Source organism: Oncorhynchus mykiss, chromosome 19, assembly GCF_013265735.2.
Source record: "Oncorhynchus mykiss isolate Arlee chromosome 19, USDA_OmykA_1.1, whole genome shotgun sequence".
NCBI classification, from domain to species: domain Eukaryota; kingdom Metazoa; phylum Chordata; class Actinopteri; order Salmoniformes; family Salmonidae; genus Oncorhynchus; species Oncorhynchus mykiss.
This window is the reverse complement of record NC_048583.1, coordinates 8,683,437-8,707,926: the sequence shown is the minus strand read 5'-3', so window position 1 is coordinate 8,707,926 and position 24,490 is coordinate 8,683,437. Positions and strand designations below refer to the sequence as shown.

The 24,490-nt window shown below is 40.7% G+C and overlaps 1 protein-coding gene across 1 annotated transcript in view; it reads right to left on the bottom strand.

Moving 5' to 3' along the window:
- Positions 1-239: 239 nt before the first annotated feature.
- LOC110497213 (interferon-induced very large GTPase 1) overlaps positions 240-24,490 on the bottom strand; it is a 36,769-nt gene continuing 12,518 nt past the window's right edge. Inside the window, exons 3-11 of the mRNA XM_036955476.1 lie at positions 24,099-24,212; positions 23,867-23,980; positions 18,065-18,178; positions 8,306-8,600; positions 8,098-8,146; positions 7,604-7,870; positions 7,209-7,478; positions 6,094-6,363; positions 240-6,013 (exon numbers count right to left, since the gene is read on the bottom strand). Of these exons, the coding sequence (XP_036811371.1) occupies positions 1,392-6,013; positions 6,094-6,363; positions 7,209-7,478; positions 7,604-7,870; positions 8,098-8,146; positions 8,306-8,600; positions 18,065-18,178; positions 23,867-23,980; positions 24,099-24,212 (6,115 nt within the window). The 3' untranslated portion in view covers positions 240-1,391. The remainder of the gene's footprint in view (positions 6,014-6,093; positions 6,364-7,208; positions 7,479-7,603; positions 7,871-8,097; positions 8,147-8,305; positions 8,601-18,064; positions 18,179-23,866; positions 23,981-24,098; positions 24,213-24,490) is intronic.

The window sequence follows — 24,490 nt, the reverse complement described above, 5'->3', positions numbered from 1 at the left end:
TACCAACATGTAATGTTTACTAGTCATTGCCATAGCCCCATCCATCAGCTGAATACCAACATGTCATGTTTTATTAGTCATTTCCATAGCCCCATCCATCAGCTGAATACCAACATGTCATGTTTTATTAGTCATTTCCATAGCCCCATCCTTCAGCTGAATACCAACATGTCATGTTTTACTAGTCATTTCCATAGCCCCATCCATCAGCTGAATACCAACATGTAATGTTATTTTAGTCATTTCCATAGCCCCATCCATCAGCTGAATACCAACATGTAATGTTTACTAGTCATTTCCATAGCCCCATCCATCAGCTGAATACCAACATGTAATGTTTACTAGTCATTGCCATAGCCCCATCCATCAGCTGAATACCAACATGTCATGTTTTATTAGTCATTTCCATAGCCCCATCCATCAGCTGAATACCAACATGTCATGTTTTATTAGTCATTTCCATAGCCCCATCCATCAGCTGAATACCAACATGTAATGTTTACTAGTCATTTCCATAGCCCCATTCATCAGCTGAATACCAACATGTAATGTTATATTAGTCATTTCCATAGCCCCATCCATCAGCTGAATACCAACATGTAATGTTTACTAGTCATTTCCATAGCCCCATCCATCAGCTGAATACCAACATGTCATGTTTACTAGTCATTTCCATAGCCCCATCCATCAGCTGAATACCAACATGTAATGTTTACTAGTCATTTCCATAGCCCCATCCATCAGCTGAATACCAACATGTAATGTTTACTAGTCATTTCCATAGCCCCATCCATCAGCTGAATACCAACATGTAATGTTTACTAGTCATTTCCATAGCCCCATCCATCAGCTGAATACCAACATGTAATGTTTACTAGTCATTTCCATAGCCCCATCCATCAGCTGAATACCAACATGTCATGTTTACTAGTCATTTCCATAGCCCCATCCATCAGCTGAATACCAACATGTAATGTTTACTAGTCATTTCCATAGCCCCATCCATCAGCTGAATACCAACATGTAATGTTTACTAGTCATTTCCATAGCCCCATCCATCAGCTGAATACCAACATGTAATGTTTACTAGTCATTTCCATAGCCCCATCCATCAGCTGAATACCAACATGTAATGTTTACTAGTCATTTCCATAGCCCCATCCATCAGCTGAATGTCAAAACTAGTGTCGGGGGCCCCTTTTTGTTGTTTTTCAAATCACTAATTGTTTTGGAAGTGCTATTTATTTCAAAAGTTGTGATTGATTGAATGGCTCTTGGCTTTGTGTTGCCATGTTCATGCTCGGTGAGTTATTTCTGGTTGCCATGTCTGATATCTTTGATTGGCCAATTTTATGTTTGAGTCAAGAAGAGTCATGCTATCATTTTCCACTTTATTTCATGTTGAATATGTTTTTCAAGCTCTTCATTGCATCATCATGTGTTAATACCTTCCAGTCCTCTGGGATATCAGCAGGAAGTGTTGAGTCTCCCTCGTCTTTAGCGATACTCTCATTGAATGTGGCCATCACATACTTCCAGTAGTCTGAAGCTTCAATGCTGGAATCTCCAGTTATGATCCAGTCAGGGTAATATGTCTGGTAGTCCTTGTAGGGGTGAGGTTTGTCTCCTGTCAGGGAGGTCCGGAATGTGTTATCACTAATCACATCAGAGGAACATATATTAGTCCATAACACCTTTGTCTTTAAATTCCTCCAACCCCTGACACCCTGTGGACGGTGAATGGAGGTGAAGTGTTTGGCATGATCCTTCCCTCCTGCTTCACAGGGTGCACCGCAGAAGGGACATACTTCCCCACAGCCAAACTGGCTGGTGAACATATTGTCCTGAGGCTTGAATGGCAGAGATCTGAGCCTCTCTTTGATGTCAGTCCTCTGTTCATACTCTGATGTCACGGTCTGCTTCATTTCCCCTACAAACTCTGTGAGGTAGTCAGCAAACTGATCTGTGTTTGCAGAGTTCAGAATCATAACGGAATCCAGAGCATCCTTTGGAAAGACAAGCTTCTCTCCAAGAGCACTGCAGATGTTTTGAATGAAAGTCTTGATGCATTCTATAGTGCTATGTGTTTTTCTGATAGAAATGGCATCAGTGATTATCTTGACTATCTCTGAAAGATGTTTCTTCTCTGATTTCTCCAGTCTGCTGTCCTTTGAGAGTTGTTGGACAATCTGGTCAAACAGCCAGTCCTTCACAAACTTTTCATAATTCCTTATGTACTTTCTATATTTCTCATATTCTCCATCAGTCAGGAGCTGTTTCAGAACAGAGAACTGGAAGGACGTCCGTGTGCTGTAATCCTCTGACCCTTTACCAGTCTTCATTTCATCAACTACATCAGGACCAATCATTTTGCTCACATAGTCCTGTACAGCTGGCTGTAAGAGCTTTGAGAACTCCTCAGCTTTCTTTAGGCACTGGTCTCGGTTATGAAATAAGTCTTTGAAATCAGTAAGGTACTTGTTCTTAGACTGTTCCAGACACATTCGGGGGTCGTTGGATACAATGAAATCATCATGCATCTTCTGGAACTCTCTGACTGCTATGCCACAGATGTGTAGCTTCAGATGGATCTCACACTCTTCATTAACTTTACGTTTCTTGTTTTGTTTAATTGTTTCATCAATCCTGTTCAGCAGCTCTTTGATGTAAGTATCATGGTAATCTGTTTTACTTTCCACCTTCTGGGTTATAAACTCCTGACACTGTGTTATGATGTCATCACAGAAGACTTGTAGTTTTTTCCTGTGATGGTAATGATCCATGTGCTTTGCAAAGCCTTCAGCATTCCGCCACCAATGAACTGATTTCACAACAAAGTCTGTCTTCCCACAATCCACCAAATTGTTTCTTACCAACATACTATTTACATGACTCCCCCTTAGTGAAAGATTTCCACTTAACATGAGGAAGGCATCCTGAGCCACATCTCTCCTTGGCAGTCCACTAAAATTGATCTCAGACAGAGTTTCCTCCCACATACTTTCAAACTCTTCTTGGAGTTCCTGATCTGATAAATCAGTTTTTTTCTGTCTACAGGTTTGCAGCAAAGCCAGCACCTTTCTCTCCATTGTACTTGTCTGAGAACTCTTGATGTTGTTCAGTTCTGTCATTCCTTCTTTGATCTCAACACCTCCATGCAGGTTGTTCCTCACTGTGTTTTCTGTCTCTCGTCTCAGTGTTTTGGCACTGGACACAAAGTCCTCCCTGTATTTCTCCACCAGATTGACATTGCCATCTTCAATTTCAAAGTATTTTACTAGATTGTCTTGGATTTCCTTTTCTCCCAATGACAGTTTCTCAGATGCTTCTATCATCAAGTATTTTAGCACATCTCTTATGGACCTCTGGGGATTTAGATCTGTTATGCCAAAGTTTGACATTTTGGTTTCAGAACTTACAATCCAGGAATACATCTCCTTCTGGAAGTTCCATTCCCAACCATTGTATTCAGAGCATAATCTGGAGTATGCATCTGCAACCAAGCTGTTTCTGAAACTGAAGATGAATTTCTCAAATTTCACGGACTCCCACAAGCTTTGTGTCCACTTCAGGAAATGTGTAATGTCATCATTACTCTGGCATTTTATTAAGTCTTGCATCAAGCTCTTTTTGAAATCATACACAGCCTCACTGTAGCCAGCATTGACTGGAGCCATAGGGGGAGTCCCATGCCAGAGTCCTGGGATGTAGCAGCTGCTTGTGTCTGGATCATACTCCATCACATCAGTGAACTTAGTGATATTCTCCTTCTTCTCCATTCTGGCTGCTGCCTGGGTCATTTCATTCAACTGTTCCAACAACTTCTTCCTGTCCCTCATGTTGTTGTCATGAGCAGAGATGTCTGACACATTCTGGTGCACAAAATGACATATCGGCTTCTTCCCCACTTCCTTCATCCTGATAAAAGCATGAACAACAATCTGTAGAATGTCTTTCATCTCTGTGGAATTCTCCATGGCCATGTTAATTATTGTGACATCACTGAGTCCAATCACCAGTGTTGCCAGTTCATTGTCATGTTCATAGCTGTCATCTAGTTGAGCCAACTCTGGTGATTTCAACCCCTCTGTGTCAATGATCATGATGAAGTCACATTTCAGCTCCTCCTTGAGTTCTTTGTTGACTTTAATCAGCAGCATGAAGGCCCCTCTGGTGCATCTTCCACTGCTGACAGCAAACTGAACCCCAAACATGGTGTTGAGGAGAGTGGACTTCCCTGTGCTTTGGACCCCTAAAACTGTGACGACCCGGATCTTGCTGTTGGATTCCACAAGAGTATGAAGCTCAGTCAGAACAGCTGATATCCATTTCAGAGGGATATTTGATGCATCTCCATCCACAAGCTCAATGGGGAAACCATCCAACAGCATCTGAGCACACAATCCAGGGAGATGCTCCATCTGTTTCCATTCTGGATTGTCTTTAGGGAGATAGCAGGAAGCTTCATACAGCTGGCCCAACTCACGCAGGAAGTGTTCAAGTCCCAGGGAACAGTCACACATTTGCCTATCCAAATCGGCAATGTCTTTTTTCTCTGGATGATTTTGGCAAAGCTCTTTGTACTGCTTCCGCAAACCAGACAAGTTCTGCCGAGACAGATTGTCCAAATTAATCTGCATCCATTTGAGGAAATAGGATCGCTCCACTTTTGAGCTTGACATGCCAGTTATGTTTTTTATTGCTTTTGTCATCTCAAATCTTTGTTGCTCCTCTCTCAGTTCTATTTCCCTTTTCTTCAGAGAGCTCTTGTAGTGTTCAATTTCCTGACCCCCTGCTTTTCTCAGTCTACATCTCTCTTTCTCCAACTGGGAAAGCTCTTTCCAGATTGTTCCCTGTAAGGGTAGCTGTTCATCTTTGAATTTAATTGTGTCTGTGATGTTCCTGGTGATTTCATTTGCTGTCTTCCTGGCACTCTGACACTCATCACTGTCTTCATCAACCAGAATCCCAAACTGATGAGCCTCGTCAGCCATGTTTTCAATTGGCAGTTTGTTTGGACTTGTTTCGGTGATGTCACCGACAGATGACTGCAAGGTTTTTACAAATTCTGCATCATTTTCATTTTCCTTAACAATCACATTTGTTGGCTTGATACTGAATTCTGTGGTGAGTTTTCTCAATGTGTTTTCTGTGATTTTATTTTTCTGAGAGTCAACAACCAGAAATAACTCTGCTTTTCCAGTTCTGCGTTTCAAAATCTCAGAATATGCATCTAATTCATTACAAAAAATGTAAACTGCAGCTGATGTTTGACACAGAAAGGAGAACTGTTTTTCAAAGGACCTGATGTCTCCTCTGAGATTGGCCACCACCATAGGCTTAGTGAAGATGTCTATGTTTCTGTTCCCACATGGAAGGTACCAGTTGATTTCAACCAGACCATCTGAGATTTGCCGAGGGAAATCGCCACATTCCATATCATGATGAAGAAATGTGTCATTGTACTGTTGAGGGTTACTAAGCAACTTGTTCAAAATCTGAGACTTGGACAAGCTGCTCTTTCCTATCCTAACAAAGGACACCATAGGAATACCAGAGACAACAATTCTCTCCTCTATGAAGGACTTTGAGTCAGCTTGTGAAGAGGGTCTAAACTTCCTCACTATGTCCCTCAAGGCCCACAGCATCAAAGTGATTTGTTCTGTGTCACAGTTGGGCAGCAGCAGAGGAACAGCAAACTGACACATGGACATTTTCTGGACCATCTCCTGCTGCAGGAAACCATCTGAACACAGAAACAGGGCTGTAATCAGGTCAAGGGGGTTTACCTTCATATGATCCTTCTCATCAATGGGGGTGTACTTTACATCCCTTGCTGAGACGTTCATCCTCATCAGTTCTTTCAGAAAACACCACGGTAGAGATTGAGGAGTTACCGTATGGTTCTTTCCTAACGTTAGGCCATCGATTGAAAGCACGGCATTCAACGACAGTTTCTCCTCAAAATGCTGTGTCAGTCCCAACTTCTGCATAAAACGGTTCAAAGTGAGCTCTGCAATAACAAAGGAAGATGTTTGAGTTTACAAAAATATTCAAGTTTATTTCATCTTGAAGCTGCAGTTGATTACTTACTTGTATGTAGGGTAGTACAGACTGGGTCACTCTCCATATTTCTCTTGTCAATGGTGCAGACAGTGATGTTGTACTCTGTCCCTGGCGTCAGACCAGTAACATTTCCAAAGATCTTGTTGGTAGTGAAGGACTCACTTGGACTGGCATTGTCACACCATGTCACCCTGAAGTGGTGCAGGATGTCCTCCATGCCATCAGGATGATCCCAGATCAGTTTAGCAGAGGTCGCACTATAGGACCATATAACAAGATTTCCTGGAGGCGAAGGGTCTGTGTAACAGAAATAACACAAAACAGAGTTGTATTGGATTATTAAAAACATGGTGATTTGTAACATACAGTGGTGTTTGAAATTATTGACCCTCTTGATAAAGATGAGCAATAATGACTGTATAAAATACATCCAATACTGGCCTATATTGCAAACAAATGTGGATATTATTTTATACTAATACAACTGCTCATAGAAATATACATATTATTTTCTCAAAAAAGTTAGGGGTCCAACTTATTGACACCCCTAAAGATTCTTATAAATAAAGTGGTCAAAGGTTTAGCATTTGGTCCCATATTCCTAGCACCCAATGACTACATCAAGCTTTTGACTACAAACTTGCTGGATTGTTTGGTTGTTTCAGAATATTTTGTGCCTAATATAAATGAATGGTAAATAATGTACTGTGTCATTTTGGAGTAACTTTTATTATAAATAAGAATATAATAACATATCTACATTAATGTGGATGCTACCATGATTACTAATAGTCCTGAATGAATCATGAATAATGATGAGTGAGAAAGTTACAGAGGGTCAAACATCATACCCCCAAGATATGCTAATCTCTCAACATGACCTATAACAGGGGAGATTAGCTTGCCTTGGGGGTATTTAAAAACAAGTACCCTTGTACTGGATCACTACACCACTCATCTCTTTAGCCTTTTACAACACTAGGCTCTAACAATTAGAATTCTAAACTTCTTAGACTACCAAAATAATAATTTTTGGACAGCTAAAACAAGAACACAATTCCTCTTCAGAAAAATGGTTCAGTCTAGTTCAGATTTGTCCAATTCCACCCCCCAGAAGTGAAGTGAGTCGGTATGAGGCTTACTTGTGCAGATGGTTGTAGAGAGAGGTTTGCTCTGCTCCCCATTGTTCAACACAGTTGAGACACTGATGTTGTACTGAGTACCAGGTTGCAGGCCAGAGAGAGTTCTGTAGGAGTCCTCAGTATTGGCAGAGCGGGTCTCTGTTCCCAGGCTGCAGTAGGATATGAGAAAGCATTGTGGGACTTTCTCCAATTCTTCAGCCTTGGACCAACTGACAGTGAAGGAGGTCGCTCCAGACTGTTTTATGTGTAAGTCCATGGGTGCTGGGACCACTAGAAAGAAATATAATTTGTTTGACAAAATATAAGATTGTTTGTTAATGTCTTGTTTGGACATCACATGAAAACAACAACATCCCTAGAAGCACATAACCAAAGACCAACTCAAGTTACTGTACCAGTGAATACAGATGCTGAGATCCGTCTGCTTTGTCTGCCATCTTCTCCCTCTGAAGCCACACTGAACTGGTACTTTTTACCAGGCTGGAGTCCATCTATTTCAACATTAAACCCATCTTCCACCCTCAGGCTCCTCTCTTCTCCATCACATCCCCAGGTCACTCTGAAAGTCTGTGGTCCTGTCAGTCCCTCAGGAGAACCCCAGCTCAGAGACACAGAGCCTGATGTCACGGACGAGAACTGGATCTCACCAGGAAGGGGGAGCACTTAAAGAAATAATGGAAGAGAAAAATTATTACTTTAATTGCATCGAAACAAAAAAGAAAAATACATATTAATCAAACAATCATTATGGAATAAGAATTATTAATCTAAACAAATTCATCTTCCTCTTTTAATGGTCTTAAAATTGTATGTATGTTGTTGAACACCATGTAAAGGTCTGAAAATACAATGTTTGGGAAATGTATTTCTTGATTGTACAAACACCTACCGTCAATTGAGGCCAGCTTTAGTCTTCGACATTGATCTCTATCAAAAGTCTTGAAAACAGAGTAAGAATCCATTATTTTGATGAAAAACACTTGTTGTTTTACAGAACATACGATGAAAAAGCTTGTATGTCTGAACATTATTATTATCAAATTCAATATCTTCTTTAAAGAACATCATCAGGTACAAGAAAAGAGAACAGAACCTACCTGTTTTCCAGCTTGTTTTATCTCTTCAATGATTGTGTCATGACCTTTGTGCTTTGTCACTGAACACTCCAAGCAGATCAGCTTCTGGTCTGTCCTGCAGAACACCTCCAGAGCTCTGTGGTGTTCCTGACAGAGTCTCTCCTCCAGGTCTCCAGTCATCTCCACCAGGGTGTGTCTCAGTAGTTTAGGTAGTGTGTAGTGCTTCTTAACGTGGGTCTCACAGTAGGACTGAGTGCAGGTCAGACAGGACTTCACAGCTTGGACCTCACATACATCACAGACCACCTCTCCTGGCCTGAAGTGTAAGACAATTACACACATTAAAATGTAAACACTAAAACATAACAAAATACATTAATTTATTAGATTGGCCAAGCAACTTTAAATTTCACAAGAAATATGTACTTTATATACATGTCAATCATGTACACTATATATACAAAAGTGTGTAGACACCCCTTCAAATGATATTTCAGCCACACCCGTTGCTGACAGGTGTATAAACCTGAGCACACAGCCATGCAATCGCCATAGACAAACATTGGGAACGGATGGCCTTACTGCAGAGCTAAGTGACTTTCAACGTGGCACCATCATAGGATGTCACCTTTCCAACAAGTCAGTTTGTCTGTGGTAGGTCTGTGGAGGCTCGGCCTCTTAGTTCCAGTGTTAGGGATGGGGCCCCGTTTTCTCAATTTCCGCCTAAATGACATACCCAAAGCAAACTGCCTGTAGCTCAGGCCCTGAAGCCATGATATGCATATTCTTGGTACCATTTGGAAGGAAACACTTTGACGTTTGTAGAAATGTTAAACTATTGTAGGATAATATAACACAATAGATATGGTAGAAGAAAATCCAAAGAAAAACAAAAAGCGATAGTTTTTATGTTGAGAGACCATCTTTGAAATGCAAGAGAAAGGTCAAACAGCAAGATACGATCTGAATTGCATCCAGGAGGCTGTCCACGGGGTGGCAGCAGTGTATGTGCAAAGTTTCAGACTTGTAACTTCAAGAACAAGCAAGAAATATGACATTTTGTATAAAGACAGTCTTCAAAAATCGGTGTCCTTGCGCGCCATGATGCAGTTGCAATCGGTGTCCTATTGAACATACTTCTTTCCGAAAGATATATTCAAGTTTGATAATTTTTTAGGGTGTCTGAGGAACAAATACAAACACATTTTGACTTGTTGAAACAAAGTTTAGGGGTAGATTTTCAGATTCCTTTCTTTGTAAGTTGAACAAGTGGATTTCCCAAATCGATGGAGCCAACCATAGGGACTTTTTGGGATATGAAAAATGATTTTATCTAACAAAAGCGAGACAACATGTCTCTGGGTCCCTTTCGAAACAAATCAGAGCAAGATTTCAGAATTTAAGTAAATATGTGGAGGTGAAAAATAATAATATATATTTTGTTGTTGCATGCTCTCCTCAAACAATAGCATGACATGTTTTCGCTGTAATAGCTACTGTAAATCAGACAGTGCAGTTAGATTAACAATCATTTCAGCTTTCAGCCGATATAAGACACTTATGTACCTAAATGTTTAACCACAAAAAAAAATACTTGAATTACGTGTCATGCTGCTTGGGTAGAAATTGTACAGTTAGCGGTACACCCATCCCCAACAGGTTTCACTACAGCATACAGTGGAATTCTAGACAATTCTGGGGAAATCCCAACCTGTTTCAGGATGACAACGCCCCCGTGCACATAGCGAGGTTCATACAGAAATGGTTTGTCGAAGTCAGTGTGGAAGAACTTGACCCCCTCAAACAACTTTGGGATGATCTATTAAAAAATGTAATATCACATTACTCAGTACTTTGTTGAAGCACCTTTGGTAGCGGTTACAGCATTGATTATTCTTGGGTATGACGCTACAAGCTTGGCACAGCTGTATTTGGGGAGTTTCTCCCATTCTTCTCTGTAGATCCTCTCAAGCTCTGTCAGGTGTAATGGGGAGTGTTGCTGTACAGCTATTTTCAGGTCTCTCCAGAGATGTTCGATAGGGCTCAAGTCCGGGCTCTGGCTGGGACACTCAAGGATATTCAGAGACTTATCACAAAGCCACTCCTGCGTTGTCTTGGCTGTGTGCTTCGGGTTATTGTTCTGTTGGAAGGTGAACCTTCGCCCCAGTCTGAGGTCCTGAGCACTCTGGAGCCGGTTTTCATGTAGATGATCTCTCTGTACTTTGCTCCGTTCATCTTTGCCTCGATCCTGACTAGTCTCCCAGTCCCTGCCGCTGAAAAACATCCCCACAGCATGATGCTGCCACCACTATGCTTCACCGTAGGGATGGTGCCAGGTTTCCTCCAGATGTGACCCTTGGCATTCAGGCCAAAGAGTTCAATCTTGGTTTAATCAGACCAGATAATCTTGTTTCTCACGGTCTTGAGAGTCTTTAGGTGCCTTTAGGCAAACTCCAAGAGGACTTCTGTCTGGCCACTCTTCCATAAATGCCTGATTGGTTGAGTGCTGCAGAGATGGTTGTCCTTCTGTAAGTTTCTCCCGTCTCCACAGAGGAACTCTGGAGCTGACCATTGGTTCTTGGTTACCTCCCTGACCAAGGCCCTTCTCCCCTGATTGCTTAGTTTGGCCAGGCGGCCAGCTCTCGTTAGAGTCTTGGTGGTTCCAAGCTTCTTCAATTTAAGAATGATGGAGGCCACTGTGTTCTTGAGGACCTTGAATGCTGCAGAAATGTTTTGGTAGCCTTCCACAGATCTGTGCCTTGACACAATCTTGTCTCAAAGCTCTACGGACAATTCCTTCGACCTCGTGGCTTGGTTTTGGCTCTGACATGAACTGTCAACGATGGGACCTTACATAGACAGGTGTGTGCCTTTCCAAATCATGTCCAATCAATTAAATTTACCACAGGTGAACTCCAATCAAGTTGTAGAAACATCTCAAGGATGATCAATGGAAACAGGATACACCTGACCTCAATTTCGAGTCTCATAGCAAAGGGTCTGAATACTTAAGTAAATAAGGTATTCCTGTATTTATTTATTTTTTAATTTACATTTGCTAAAATTTTTACTTTGCCATTATGGGGTATTGTGTATAGATTGATGAGGAAATTATTTTATTTAATACATTTTAGAATACGGCTGTATTGTAACAAAATGTGGAAAAAGTCTGTTTTGAATACTTTACGAATGCACTGTATCACACTGACAAGGCATATGAACTAACGGGTTATAGAGCAAACAACGCAATTATTACAACACATAGATTGTAATTGTAATATGGCTTTTTTTTCATGGCTGGTCTTCCCCAGTGATTTTATCCACGCACCGCTACTGCTCGAGCAGTTCAAGAATTGCCTTCATGAAAGGCGTGCCACTGCTACTGTTGAGGGAGGTTAAGAAACAAGCAGAAAGCTCATTTTCTTGTTTGCTAATTTAATAAAAGGCACTTACATAAAACAAATTATCTTATGTGGAGTGGTAAACAAATATGGATACTTAAAGCTACAATGTTTACCTTTTTGGGCAACCCAACCAAAATTCACCAAGAAATGTGAGGTACAGATATTTTATTCCCATTGAAAGCAAGTCTAAGAAGCGGTATATCTATTATATTTCTATGCTTTGCGTTCTGAAGTTTCATTTTTGTATCCTTTACTTTCGGTTTTGTACACCAGCTTCAAACAGCTGGATATCCCATAGTTATCGTTATGGAAAAGTTATTTCACAGTGGTACAATGATTCTCCACACTATGACTGCTTGTTTTGTCACAAACTGAAATTAGGCAAACTATTAGAGTTTTAGCAACCATGAAATGGCAGAGCGTTTTCTGCATAGTGCATCTTTAATGTGGTGATGCCATTTGGCACCCCTGGTTCTTTAATAAGAGACACCTGCTGATCAATTGACAGTTTTCTCAACCAATGAGAAGTTACAAAAGGTTTAGAGAAAATAGGTGTATCTAGTGGATAACAAAGAAGGAGAAAATGAGAAGACATGCATGTAAGACTATTTAACGAGAGCTGCAGAGTCAAGAAGTGTATTTTGAGCTGAGAAAGTAACCGCATTATAAAGGTAAATTAAAGGTGTACTGACAGCATTTTAGCATGAAATTAATTTAACATGAAATCTCATTCAAATCTGTATTCTGAGCGTTTTGCTCTCTGAGCGTTCAGAGCACATACTGAACTATTGACACTGGACACTCTGGCCGTGGAGTAGGGTTGATCCGAGCGTTCTGACCTCACAACAGCAGTCAAGCACCCAAACTAACTGACTTCCAACCAGACACAAATAGAGAACACCTCACTCTGATCATTTTATTCGCTCTAGCAAAGCTGGTTAGGCTGTTTTAATGTTATCTAGAGCATTTGTAACTGTGCTGCTGGCAACTATTTAACTGTTTTTTTGCAAACTGTTTACTGACACCGGGCATATTCAACGAGTATTGCGCATTTGTAAATCAGTTATGTAGTCTGCCTCAATTTAAGCAGCACACAATGTACCAGACCAGCTGTGATTTACATCCTGACTGCAATCAATATTTTTGGGACTACCAAAAAATGTATTTGTGAATTATATTAATCACGCATTGAACTGCATCCATCTATTCTGCCAACAATGCCTTACTGTACATCATGGATTTTTTTGTAAAAAAATATTTTTTAAACCTCTTATAAAGTTGGTTTTGTAACATATACACTGGGAATTTTATATTTTTGACTGATATGATTGTTTCATATCTGCAAAGTAGTTTAAACCGCTGTCAGTTCCACTTTAAATAAGATGTTTATGGGTGTTTTACTGCAGATTAGGCTGTTCAAATGTGCCTAGCAAAAGTGGTAGTGTAGTCAGCTAGCCATATTCAGGCTGATCCTGTGCTGCAGTATGCAGAGGGAAGTGAGACAGATGAGCTGCATGTACCTGAATGAGAGACTTCACCTGTCAAGAGGAGAGAAGGGCTACGGTAAAACTAGTTTGCTTATAGCCTTATACAGCTCGTTGAGTGCGGTCTTAGTGCCAGCATCAGTTTGTAAAGATTTTTTGAAATCTGACACAGAGGTTGCATTAAGGAGAAGTGTATCTATAATTCCATGCATAACACTTGTATCTTTTATCAATGTTTATTATGAGTATTTCTGTAAATTGATGTGGCTCTCTGCAAAATCACCGGATCTTTTGGAAGCAAAACATTACTGAAAAATAACGCGCCAATGTAAAGTGAGATTTTTGGACATAAATATGAACTTTATTGAACAAAACATACATGTATTGTGTAACATAAAGTCCTATGAGTGTCATCTGATGAAGATCATCAAAGGTTAGTGATTAATTTTAGCTCTATTTCTGCTTTTTGTGACTTAGCTCTCTTTAGCTGGAAAAATGCCTGTGTTTTTCTGTGACTAGGCTCTGACCTAACATAATAGCATGGTATGCTTTCGTCGTAAAGCCTTTTTGAAATCGGACACTGTGGTGGGATTAACAACAAATGTATCTTTAAAATTGTGTATAATACTTGTATGTTTGAGGAATTTTAATTATGAGATTTCTGTTGTTGACAAATCGATCCCGTTAACGGGATTTCAGCCCGTCTCATCCCTAAGAAGTTAATAAACAACTTGGAAAATTCCAGAAAATGATGTCATGGCTTTAGAAGGTTCTGATAGTCTAATTGACATAATTTCAGTCAATTGGAGATGTACATGTGGATGTATTTCAAGGCCTACTGTCAAAATCTGTGCCTCTGCTTGACATCATGGGAAAATCAAAAGAAATCAGCCAAGACCTCAGGAAACAAATTGTAGACCTCCACAAGTCTGGTTCATCCTTGGGAGCAATATCCAAATGCCTGAAGGTACCATGTTCATCTGTACAAACAATGGTACGCAAGTATAAACACCATGGGACCACACAGACATCATACCCGGTCAGGAAGGAGGCGCGTTCTGTCTCCTAGAGATGAACGTACTTTGGTGCAAAAATTGCAAATCAATCCCAGATAAACAGCAAAGGACCTTGTAAAGATGCTGGAGGAAACAGGTACAAAAGTATCTATATCCACAGTAAAACGAGTCCTATATCGACATAACCTGAAAGGCCGCTCAGCAAGGAAGAAGCCACTGCTCCAAAACCGCCATAAAAAAGCCAGACTATGGTTTGCAACTGCACATGGGGACAAATATCGTACTTTTTGGAGAAATGTCCTCTGGTCTGATGAAACAAAAATAGAACTGTTTGGCCATAATGACCATCATTAAGTTTGGAGGAAAAAGGGAAGGCTTGCAAGCCAAAGAAGACCATCCCAACCGTGAAGCACGGAGGTGGCAGCATCATGTTATGCGGGTGCTTTGCTGCAGGAGGGACTGGTGAACTTCACAAAATAGATGGCATGATGAGGCAGGGAAATTATGTGGATATATTGAAGCAACATCTCAAGACATCAGTCAGGAAGTTAAAGCTTGGTCGCAAATGGGTCTTCCAAATGGACAATGACCCACAAGCATACTTCCAAAGTTGTGGCAAAATAGCTTAAGGACAACAAAGTCAAGGTATTGGAGTGGCCATCACAAAGCCCTGACCTCAATCCCATAGAAAATTTGTGGGCAGAACTGAAAAAGCGTGTGCGAGCAAGGAGGCAAGGAGTTTACATACATTCAATTAGTACTTGGTAGCATTGCCTTTAAATTGTATAACTTGGGTCAAACGTTTCGGGTAGCCTTCCACAAGCTTCCCAATATAAGTTAGTTGAATTTTGGCCCATTCCTCCTGACAGAGATGGTGTAACGGAGTCAAACCTGATTTTTACTCCTGAACTTATTTAGGCTTGCCATAACAAAGGGGTTGAATACTTATTGACTCGAGACATTTCACCTTTCCATTTTGAATCAATTTGTACAAATTCTGAAAAACATAATTCCACTTTGACATTATCTTAATTTAACCCATTTTAAACTCAGGCTGTAACACAACAAAATGTGGAAAAGGTCAAGAGGGGTGAACACTTCTGAAGCCACTGTATACAGCAACTCCTCCCTTATAAGCATTCCGGTCTCGTCTATAGATCTTATATCCTTGTATTGCTACTGCTGTATCAAAGGAATTATCTAAGTGAGTCTCAAATTGCTAATATATGAATGTTATCTGATGTTAGCAAGTTATTGACATCATGAACTTTACTTCTAAGGCTACATATATTAATATGGGCTATTTTCAGCCCTTTCCTGGGTGGCTTATCAGAGATAGACATAATATGGAAAAGAACAAACTAAACAAGAGAAACAAATATTCAGCAGTCCATTAATCAGTTGGTGTGTGTGCGCACGCTGCAGGCTTGAAGCTACGAACCAATAGGCTTGGCTCTCTCATCCCTTCCAGGCTTTTGGGAGGGAGGGTGGACAATGAGCCTTTCATAGCTGATGTAAGCAATGTCCCCACGCGCTCTTGCAGCTTTCATGGCTGGGATAACTTCTTTCCTCTTTTGGCCCACAGCTTCAGGATAGTCCTCGTTGAGGAAGACGTATGTTCCTCTCAAGGTCTTGGCTCTTTCCAGAACAGCTACGTTTTCATTGAAACTCAGAAATTTGACCACTATCGGGCTTGTCACCTGGGACGGTGGTGGGTTTTCCACTCCTGTTGGCACGCTCCACTTCAATCTTCCTGTGGTTCATCTTCAGTTTCTCTGAGATTCTTTCTCTCACTTTGTCCTAAGACTCCAGGTCTCATGGAGATTCTGCAATTTCATCCACAACAAACGATGTTGCGCCTTGATTGTCCCTCGATTATCTGATTTCTCCATCATTGTTATCATGGATTAACATAAAGAACTGATGTCCTCTCTCAATGACTTACATATTGCTGTCATCTTGCAGTTTTCCTGATTAAACTCATTGAGCTGACCCTGAGAGAACTGCAAATTGTGGTTCAGGTCCTGGACCTCTCTGGTCCTGGACCTCTTTGTAGCAACTGATAATGTAATAACAGTGAATAATGTAACACCTGAAAATAACGTAATAACTTTTGCATTTATAATGTAATAAATGCTGATAATGTAATATTCTGACCGCATAACTTAATATCGTTTTTGTGCTTAATGTAATAATTATTATAATTATATTACATTTCCATTGATTACATTATAAAGTGGTAACTTTTTTCATCAATAGTGTTGTAACTTAAACCAATAATGTAATAACCTAAAAACACAATTTCTTTAATATCATGCATACTAAGTGTCACACACTTGAGAAACACTTTGCATTTGTATCCATTGCCACAACAGACTTGCACCATTACAGATTGTAGATGGAACCAGACTCATGTCCAGATCTCTCTCTCTCTTTTACACATACAGACAGACTCACTGGGTGTGTATTGGGGGGGTTGATATTACTATTAGAGTCAGGTTTAGAGCTAGGATTCAGGTCCCCATTGGTACTCACAGCAAGTCAGTGGTTGTAACTTGTAACGCTAATGTTATGTTGCATGCAAACAACTCGCTTGTGAAAATACACTCATTGAAAATATTCAATGCGAGTTCCATCTAGCTACCGGAAATATTTATTGCAGGACATGAACGGATAAGGCTCTGGAAGGATGTCTGTCTACAGAGACTACTCCGCTTGTGTCAAGTCATTTTGAATGAAAGTTAACCCGTAACTGGTTTGGTTCTGGTCTATTAACTGGAAAGTGTTAACTCCAAACTTGTCCGCCACGAGTGGGTGGGAGTTTTAATGTTGAATCCAAATTATTCATGGCCCATAATGAAGACACTCCCAAAGAGCTTGTTTTATAAGTCTGATTACCAAAAACTGCCATGTGCTTCATTCCAAAAACGCTTAGGGAACGTGTAGGCCTCTTTCTTAAAGGGATAGTACAATATTTGGGCATTTTGACGGAAGTTGCTAACTAGTATTAGCGCAATTGTAAGTTGTCTGCACACTTCCAGTCATTGCGCTAATGCTAGTTAGCAATGGCTCACAAAACAACCTTCAACTTCCTTCCAACTGCACGCAGAGACACAGCAATGCTATCCTGGAGTTCATATTGAAGTGTAAATGGATCCTTAGTTGAATGAAATACCCTGAAAATAAGATGGAGTGGCAGGGTTGCTAAAAACATTGTATATCTTCCCAATAGCATAAAAAACTAACCTTCTGCGCATGTGCAGGATTCTCTGCTTTTTTTGCTCCCAACGCTGCCAATTCCCTCTCCTGTGTGTGTGTGTGTGTGTGTGTCCTTGTGTTACATTGGGAGAGTTAGTTAAGTGTTCAAGTGTAATTTATTGACCATTTTGGGATACAATGTTAATGCCATATTTCCTGTGAAATATCACCACAACCTAGCAACCACTGTTGCTTGTACTTTAGCTCTTGCCTTGATTAAGTGGCTACAATAGCTAGCTAGCACTTTCCTCGCCATGATGTTAATAACAGAACTATTCAACGGTGGATAAACCCCCACAAAGGACACTGTGAGCCGACTAGCCATGCATGCTCTCCCCACTGAATAGACTGTATCCCGGTGACATCCAGATGGTTACCAATACCAATATTACAATATTTCTCATGAAGAGATCCTACTTGGAATAAATAAATAAAAGAAGAGGAAAACAGTTAGCCAAGACACTACTGACAGTGACACTGTCTCTGATCCTGTCTCAGCTCGCATGTCTCACAGCCTCTGTAGCACATGCACAGAACGTGATTTGTTTTTTGGGCTCTGGGTAAGAAAAGTCTGATTTGGTCATGCAGCCTCTGCTTAAATAAAATGGATGATCTTACTTCTCTTTTGGAGCCGAGTTCTCCTCCTCGTCTTCCTCATCCGTATCCATTGACTGGTGACTGTTTGCTGATGCATAACTCGGAGTCGGAGACTCTGCTCTCTCCAGAAGGACTCTGAAAGTACAATAATTCATAACTTCGAGGAGTAGAAGCGTTAAAAGTCCACTAATTAGTATTGCTATCAACTTCAACAAAATCCCATAAAGTGGGTGAATATTTTACCTGCCGATTCAAAAGGTTATTATTAGGCCTTAGGGATCAAAATTGTTTAAGTTAAGGATTAAGGTTAGGTTTAGATTTAAGGTCAGGGTTGGGGCCGTGAGATCGGGGGTCAAATGCTGTTCATCGACTACAGCTCGGCATTCAACACCATAGTACCCTCCAAGCTCGTCATCAAGCTCGAGACCCTGGGTCTCGACCCCGCCCTGTGCAACTGGGTACTGGACTTCCTGACGGGCCGCCCCCAGGTGGTGAGGGTAGGCAACAACATCTCCTCCCCGCTGATCCTCAACACTGGGGCCCCACAAGGGTGCGTTCTGAGCCCTCTCCTGTACTCCCTGTTCACCCACGACTGCGTGGCCACGCACGCCTCCAACTCAATCATCAAGTTTGCGGACGACACAACAGTGGTAGGCTTGATTACCAACAACGACGAGACGGCCTACAGGGAGGAGGTGAGGGCCCTCGGAGTGTGGTGTCAGGAAAATAACCTCACACTCAACGTCAACAAAACTAAGGAGATGATTGTGGACTTCAGGAAACAGCAGAGGGAACACCCCCCTATCCACATTGATGGAACAGTAGTGGAGAGGGTAGCAAGTTTTAAGTTCCTCGGCATACACATCACAGACAAACTGAATTGGTCCACTCACACAGACAGCATCGTGAAGAAGGCGCAGCAGCGCCTCTTCAACCTCAGGAGGCTGAAGAAATTCGGCCTGTCACCAAAAGCACTCACAAACTTCTACAGATGCACAATCGAGAGCATCCTGGCGGGCTGTATCACCGCCTGGTATGGCAACTGCACCGCCCTCAACCGTAAGGCTCTCCAGAGGGTAGTGAGGTCTGCACAACGCATCACCGGGGGCAAACTACCTGCCCTCCAAGACACCTACACCACCCGATGTCACAGGAAGGCCATAAAGATCATCAAGGACATCAACCACCCGAGCCACTGCCTGTTCACCCCGCTATCATCCAGAAGGCGAGGTCAGTACAGGTGCATCAAAGCTGGGACCGAGAGACTGAAAAACAGCTTCTATCTCAAGGCCATCAGACTGTTAAACAGCCACCACTAACACTGAGTGGCTGCTGCCAACACACTGACACTGACTCAACTCCAGCCACTTTAATAATGGGAATTGATGGGAAATGATGTAAATATATCACTAGCCACTTTAAACAATACTACCTTATATAAATGTTACTTACCCTACATTATTCATCTTTTTTTTTTTTTTTTTTTCCTTTATTTAACCAGGCAAGTCAGTTAAGAACAAATTCTTATTTTCAATGACGGCCTGGGAACAGTGGGTTAACTGCCTGTTCAGGGGCAGAACGACAGATTTGTACCTTGTCAGCTCGGGGGTTTGAACTCGCAACCTTCCGGTTACTAGTCCGACGCTCTAACCACTAGGCTACGCTGCCGCCCCACAAGGGTGCGTTCTGAGCCCTCTCCTGTACTCCCTGTTCACCCACGACTGCGTGGCCACGCACGCCTCCAACTCAATCATCAAGTTTGCGGACGACACAACAGTGGTAGGCTTGATTACCAACAACGACGAGACGGCCTACAGGGAGGAGGTGAGGGCCCTCGGAGTGTGGTGTCAGGAAAATAACCTCACACTCAACGTCAACAAAACTAAGGAGATGATTGTGGACTTATATGCATACGTATATGCATACGTATATACTGTACTCTATATCATCGACGGTATCCTTATGTAATACATGTATCACTAGCCACTTTATACTATGCCACTTTGTTTACATACTCATCTCATTTGTACATACTGTACTCGATACCATCTACTGTATCTTGCCTATGCTGCTCTGTACCATCACTCATTCATATATCCTTATGTACATATTCTTTATCCCCTTACACTGTGTACAAGACAGTAGTTTTTGAATTGTTAGTTAGATTACTTGTTATTACTGCATTGTCGGAACTAGAAGCACAAGCATTTCGCTACACTCGCATTAACATCTGCTAACCATGTGTATGTGACAAATAAAATTTGATTTGATTTGAAATCTTTTTGAGAAAAGTCTTCTTTGAAAAGAATAGTAAAACAACACTATGAGAGGTGGATATAACAAAACAAAATAAAAAATGAATTGATGTCAAAATGAATAAAGTCAATCTCTTACCCCTTGAATTTCTAAAAACCTGTTTTCGCTTTGTCATTATGGGGTATTGTGTGTAGATTGATTAAATAAATGTTTTTCCTCATCAATTACATTTTAGGTCTGGATACTGTCCGAAAGTATTCAGACCCCTTGAATTTTTCCACATTTTGTTACATTACAGCCTTATTCTAAAATGTATTAAATTGTATTTTTCCTCATCAATCTACACACAATACTCCATAATGAAAAACTGGTTATTAGAAATGTTTGCTAATTTATTAAAAATAAAAAACTGAAGTATCACATTTACAAATTTTCGGGTACTACATGTATCCAATTGTGTTATTTCATAGATTTGATGTCATCATTATTATTCTACAATGTAGAAAATAGTCAAAATAAAGAAAAACCCTGGAATATATACAGTGGGGCAAAAAAGTATTTAGTCAAGACACCAATTGTGCAAGTTCTCCCACTTAAAAAGATGAGAGGCCTGTAATTTTCATCATAGGTACACTTCAACTATGACAGACAAAATGAAAAAAAAATCCAGAAAATCACATTGTAGGATTTTAATGAATTTATTTGCAAATTATGGTGGAAAATAAGTATTTGGTCACTTACAAACAAGCAATATTTCTGGCTCTCACAGACCTGTAACTTCTTCTTTAAGAGGCTCCTCTGTCCTCCACTCGTTACCTGTATTAATGGCACCTGTTTGAACTTGTTATCAGTATAAAAGACACCTGTCCACAACCTCAAACAGTCACACTCCAAACTCCACTACGGCCAAGACCAAAGAGCTGTCAAAGGAAAGCAGAAACAAAATTGTAGACCTGCACCAGGCTGGGAAGACTGAATCTGCAATAGGTAAGCAGCTTGGTTTGAAGAAATCAACTGTGGGCGCAATTATTAGGAAATGGAAGACCACTGATAATCTCCCTCGATCTGGGGCTCCACGCAAGATCTCACCCCGTGGGGTCAAAATGATCACAAGAACGGTGAGCAAAAATCCCAGAACCACACGGGGGGACCTAGTGAATGACCTGCAGAGAGCTGGGACCAAAGTAACAAAGCCTACCATCAGTAACACACTACACCGCCAGGGACTCAAATCCTGCAGTGCCAGACGTGTCCCCCTGCTTAAGCCAGTACATGTCCAGGCCCGTCTGAAGTTTGCTAGAGAGCATTTGGATGATCCAGAAGAAGATTGGGAGAATGTCATATGGTCAGATGAAACCAAAATAGTACTTTTTGGTAAAAACTCAACTCGTCGTGTTTGGAGGACAAAGAATGCTGAGTTGCATCCAAAGAACACCATACCTACTGTGAAGCATGGGGGTGGAAACATCATGCTTTGGGGCTGTTTTTCTGCAAAGGGACCAGGACGTCTGATCCGTGTAAAGGAAAGAATGAATGGGGCCATGTATCGTGAGATTTTGAGTGAAAACCTCCTTCCATCAGCAAGGGCATTGAAGATGAAACGTGGCTGGGTCTTTCAGCATGACAATGATCCCAAACACACCGCCCGGACAACGAAGGAGTGGCTTCGTAAGAAGCATTTCAAGGTCCTGGAGTGGCCTAGCCAGTCTCCAGATCTCAACCCCATAGAAAATCTTTGGAGGGAGTTGAAAGTCCGTGTTGCCCAGCAACAGCCCCAAAACATCACTGCTCTTGAGGAGATCTGCATGGAGGAATGGGCCAAAATACCAGCAACAGTGTGTGAAAACCTTGTGAAGACTTACAGAAAACGTTTGACCTCTGTCATTGCCAACAAAGGATATATAACAAAGTATTGAGATAAACTTTTGTTATTGACCAAATACTTATTTTCCACCATGATTTGCAAATAAATACATTAAAAATCCTACAATGTGATTTTCTGGATTATTTCCCTCATTTTGTCTGTCATAGTTGAAGTGTACCTATGATGAAAATTACAGGCCTCTCTCATCTTTTTAAGTGGGAGAACTTGCACAATTGGTGGCTGACTAAATACTTTTTTGCCCCACTGGCTCGTAAGCAATTCATTCAAACAGCACTTTTGTGCGTTTTGCACGAAGTACAGAGCGTTGTACGAGATCTTCCGTTTCTTGGCAATTTCTCACATGGAATAGCCTTTAATTCTCAGAACAAGAATAGACTGACGAGTTTCAGAAGAAAGGTCTTTGTTTCTGGCCATTTTAAGCCTGTAATCAAACACAAATGCTGATGCTCCAGATACTCAACTAGTCTAAAAAGGCCTGTTTAATTGCTTCTTTAAATCAGGACAACAGTTTTCAGCTGTGATAACATAATTGTAAAAGGTTTTTCTAATGATCAATTAGCCTTTTTAAATGATAAACTTGGATTAGCTAACACAACGTGCCATTGGAACACAGGAGTGATGGTTGCTGATAATGTAGATATTCCATTTTAAAAAATCAACAGTTTCCAGTTACAAGTAATTTACAACGTCGACTCTGTATTTCTGATCAATTTTATGTTATTTTAAATGGACAAAAAAATGCTTTTCTTTCTAAAACAAGGTCATTTCTAAGTGACTCCAAACTTTTGAACGGTAGTGTATATCTATAAATGATTTTAAAATGTATATCCCATATCTACACAAAATTGAAAGCTCTCACAACCCCTGTTCGCAGACACACATTCAATTGTTTCCATACACAGCTGGCGAGTCTGTTGCTAGGTAACTAGATAACGTTAGCTAATTGTTTGCTAGCTGGTTAAAACTAACAAGCATTGTATGCTAGATTAAAAATGTTTTAATTCAACTGAAAACTTCACAAAAAGTCAGAGAACATTGAACTATTATTAGTTTGAGGTCAATGGTAACTTGCTTATCTTGAAATAAAGCTCACATTTTTGTGAGGAGTTTTGCCATTGTCTTCATAGCTAAAGTTTGCTTGCTGTTCTCAACTGCCTGAAATCTCTAGCGTGATTTTACAGAAGACACAACCTATCGTCCTTCCAGGATTTAGTAATTCTGCGTTCACAATCAACGCAATTCAAAAAGAGGGCTCTCAATTTTAACCAATCACCACACGTTTGCTGCATAAACTGGTTCAATCAAGCAACACGTCAACAAACGTTTTCCCTTGTCAGCGCATTTTCGTGAAAAATTACACCAAATCATTGCAAATTGCAATGCAAAGTGTCATTATTGCCAAAGCAGAATCAAGCATTTTGGCCTGAAACTATGACAAAAACAAACTGTGAAATCCTGGGGGGACTGTCATAACAAGGCAAGTGGGGACCTCTTGTGGTGGACACACAATGAACAAAACCCTTTTCTACAGACTTGAATAGGATAATAACAATGTAATTGGTTACTCTTCTATATTCTACTGCATACAACCAATTATAGCCTCCTACAAGCGACAACAGTAAATAGATTCATTAGTGACAGCAAATTGGATAAAATGCCATAAATAAAATGTGTGATCTTACTCCTCTTTTTGAGATAAGTTTCCCTCTTTGAATCTAAGAGGGATACCCATAGATTGATCACTTTTCATGGATATATAACTGGGAGCTGGTGACACTGGTCTCCGCAGATGGACCCTGCAAGCAACAAAAGACAGTCCCACAATTAAATTTAACCTACAATAAACATGTACATCACATGATACATGTATATGTCACACAGCTATACTACGCTGTATAGGCTGTACTGGTTTACCTTTCATCGATTATTTGGTCTCCATCATCACTTGGGTCTCTGCTTGAAGTCACTGACTGGTCACTCATAGACATATGACTAGCTGGAAGTAGCTGGAGATGCTTCAAATTGTTTCTGTGAACATAAAACAAAGTAACTGTGAGGTAATCAATAAAAAACGATCAGACAAGCAACAAATAATAATTAGAAGCACCTTAGTTCTCCGTCACTCTCCAGTGTTCTAGTGGACTCACAGCTGGGTGTAGAAAAATCTGTTATATGCACATGGACACTGAACAGAGTAGAATTTTATTGCAGCTATAGCGTTTGAGAACCTTCTGATAGTGAACCAGGGATTGGAACGGTTCAGGGAACCGAACTGAAAACCGTAATGGAAGAAAAACATTTTTGAG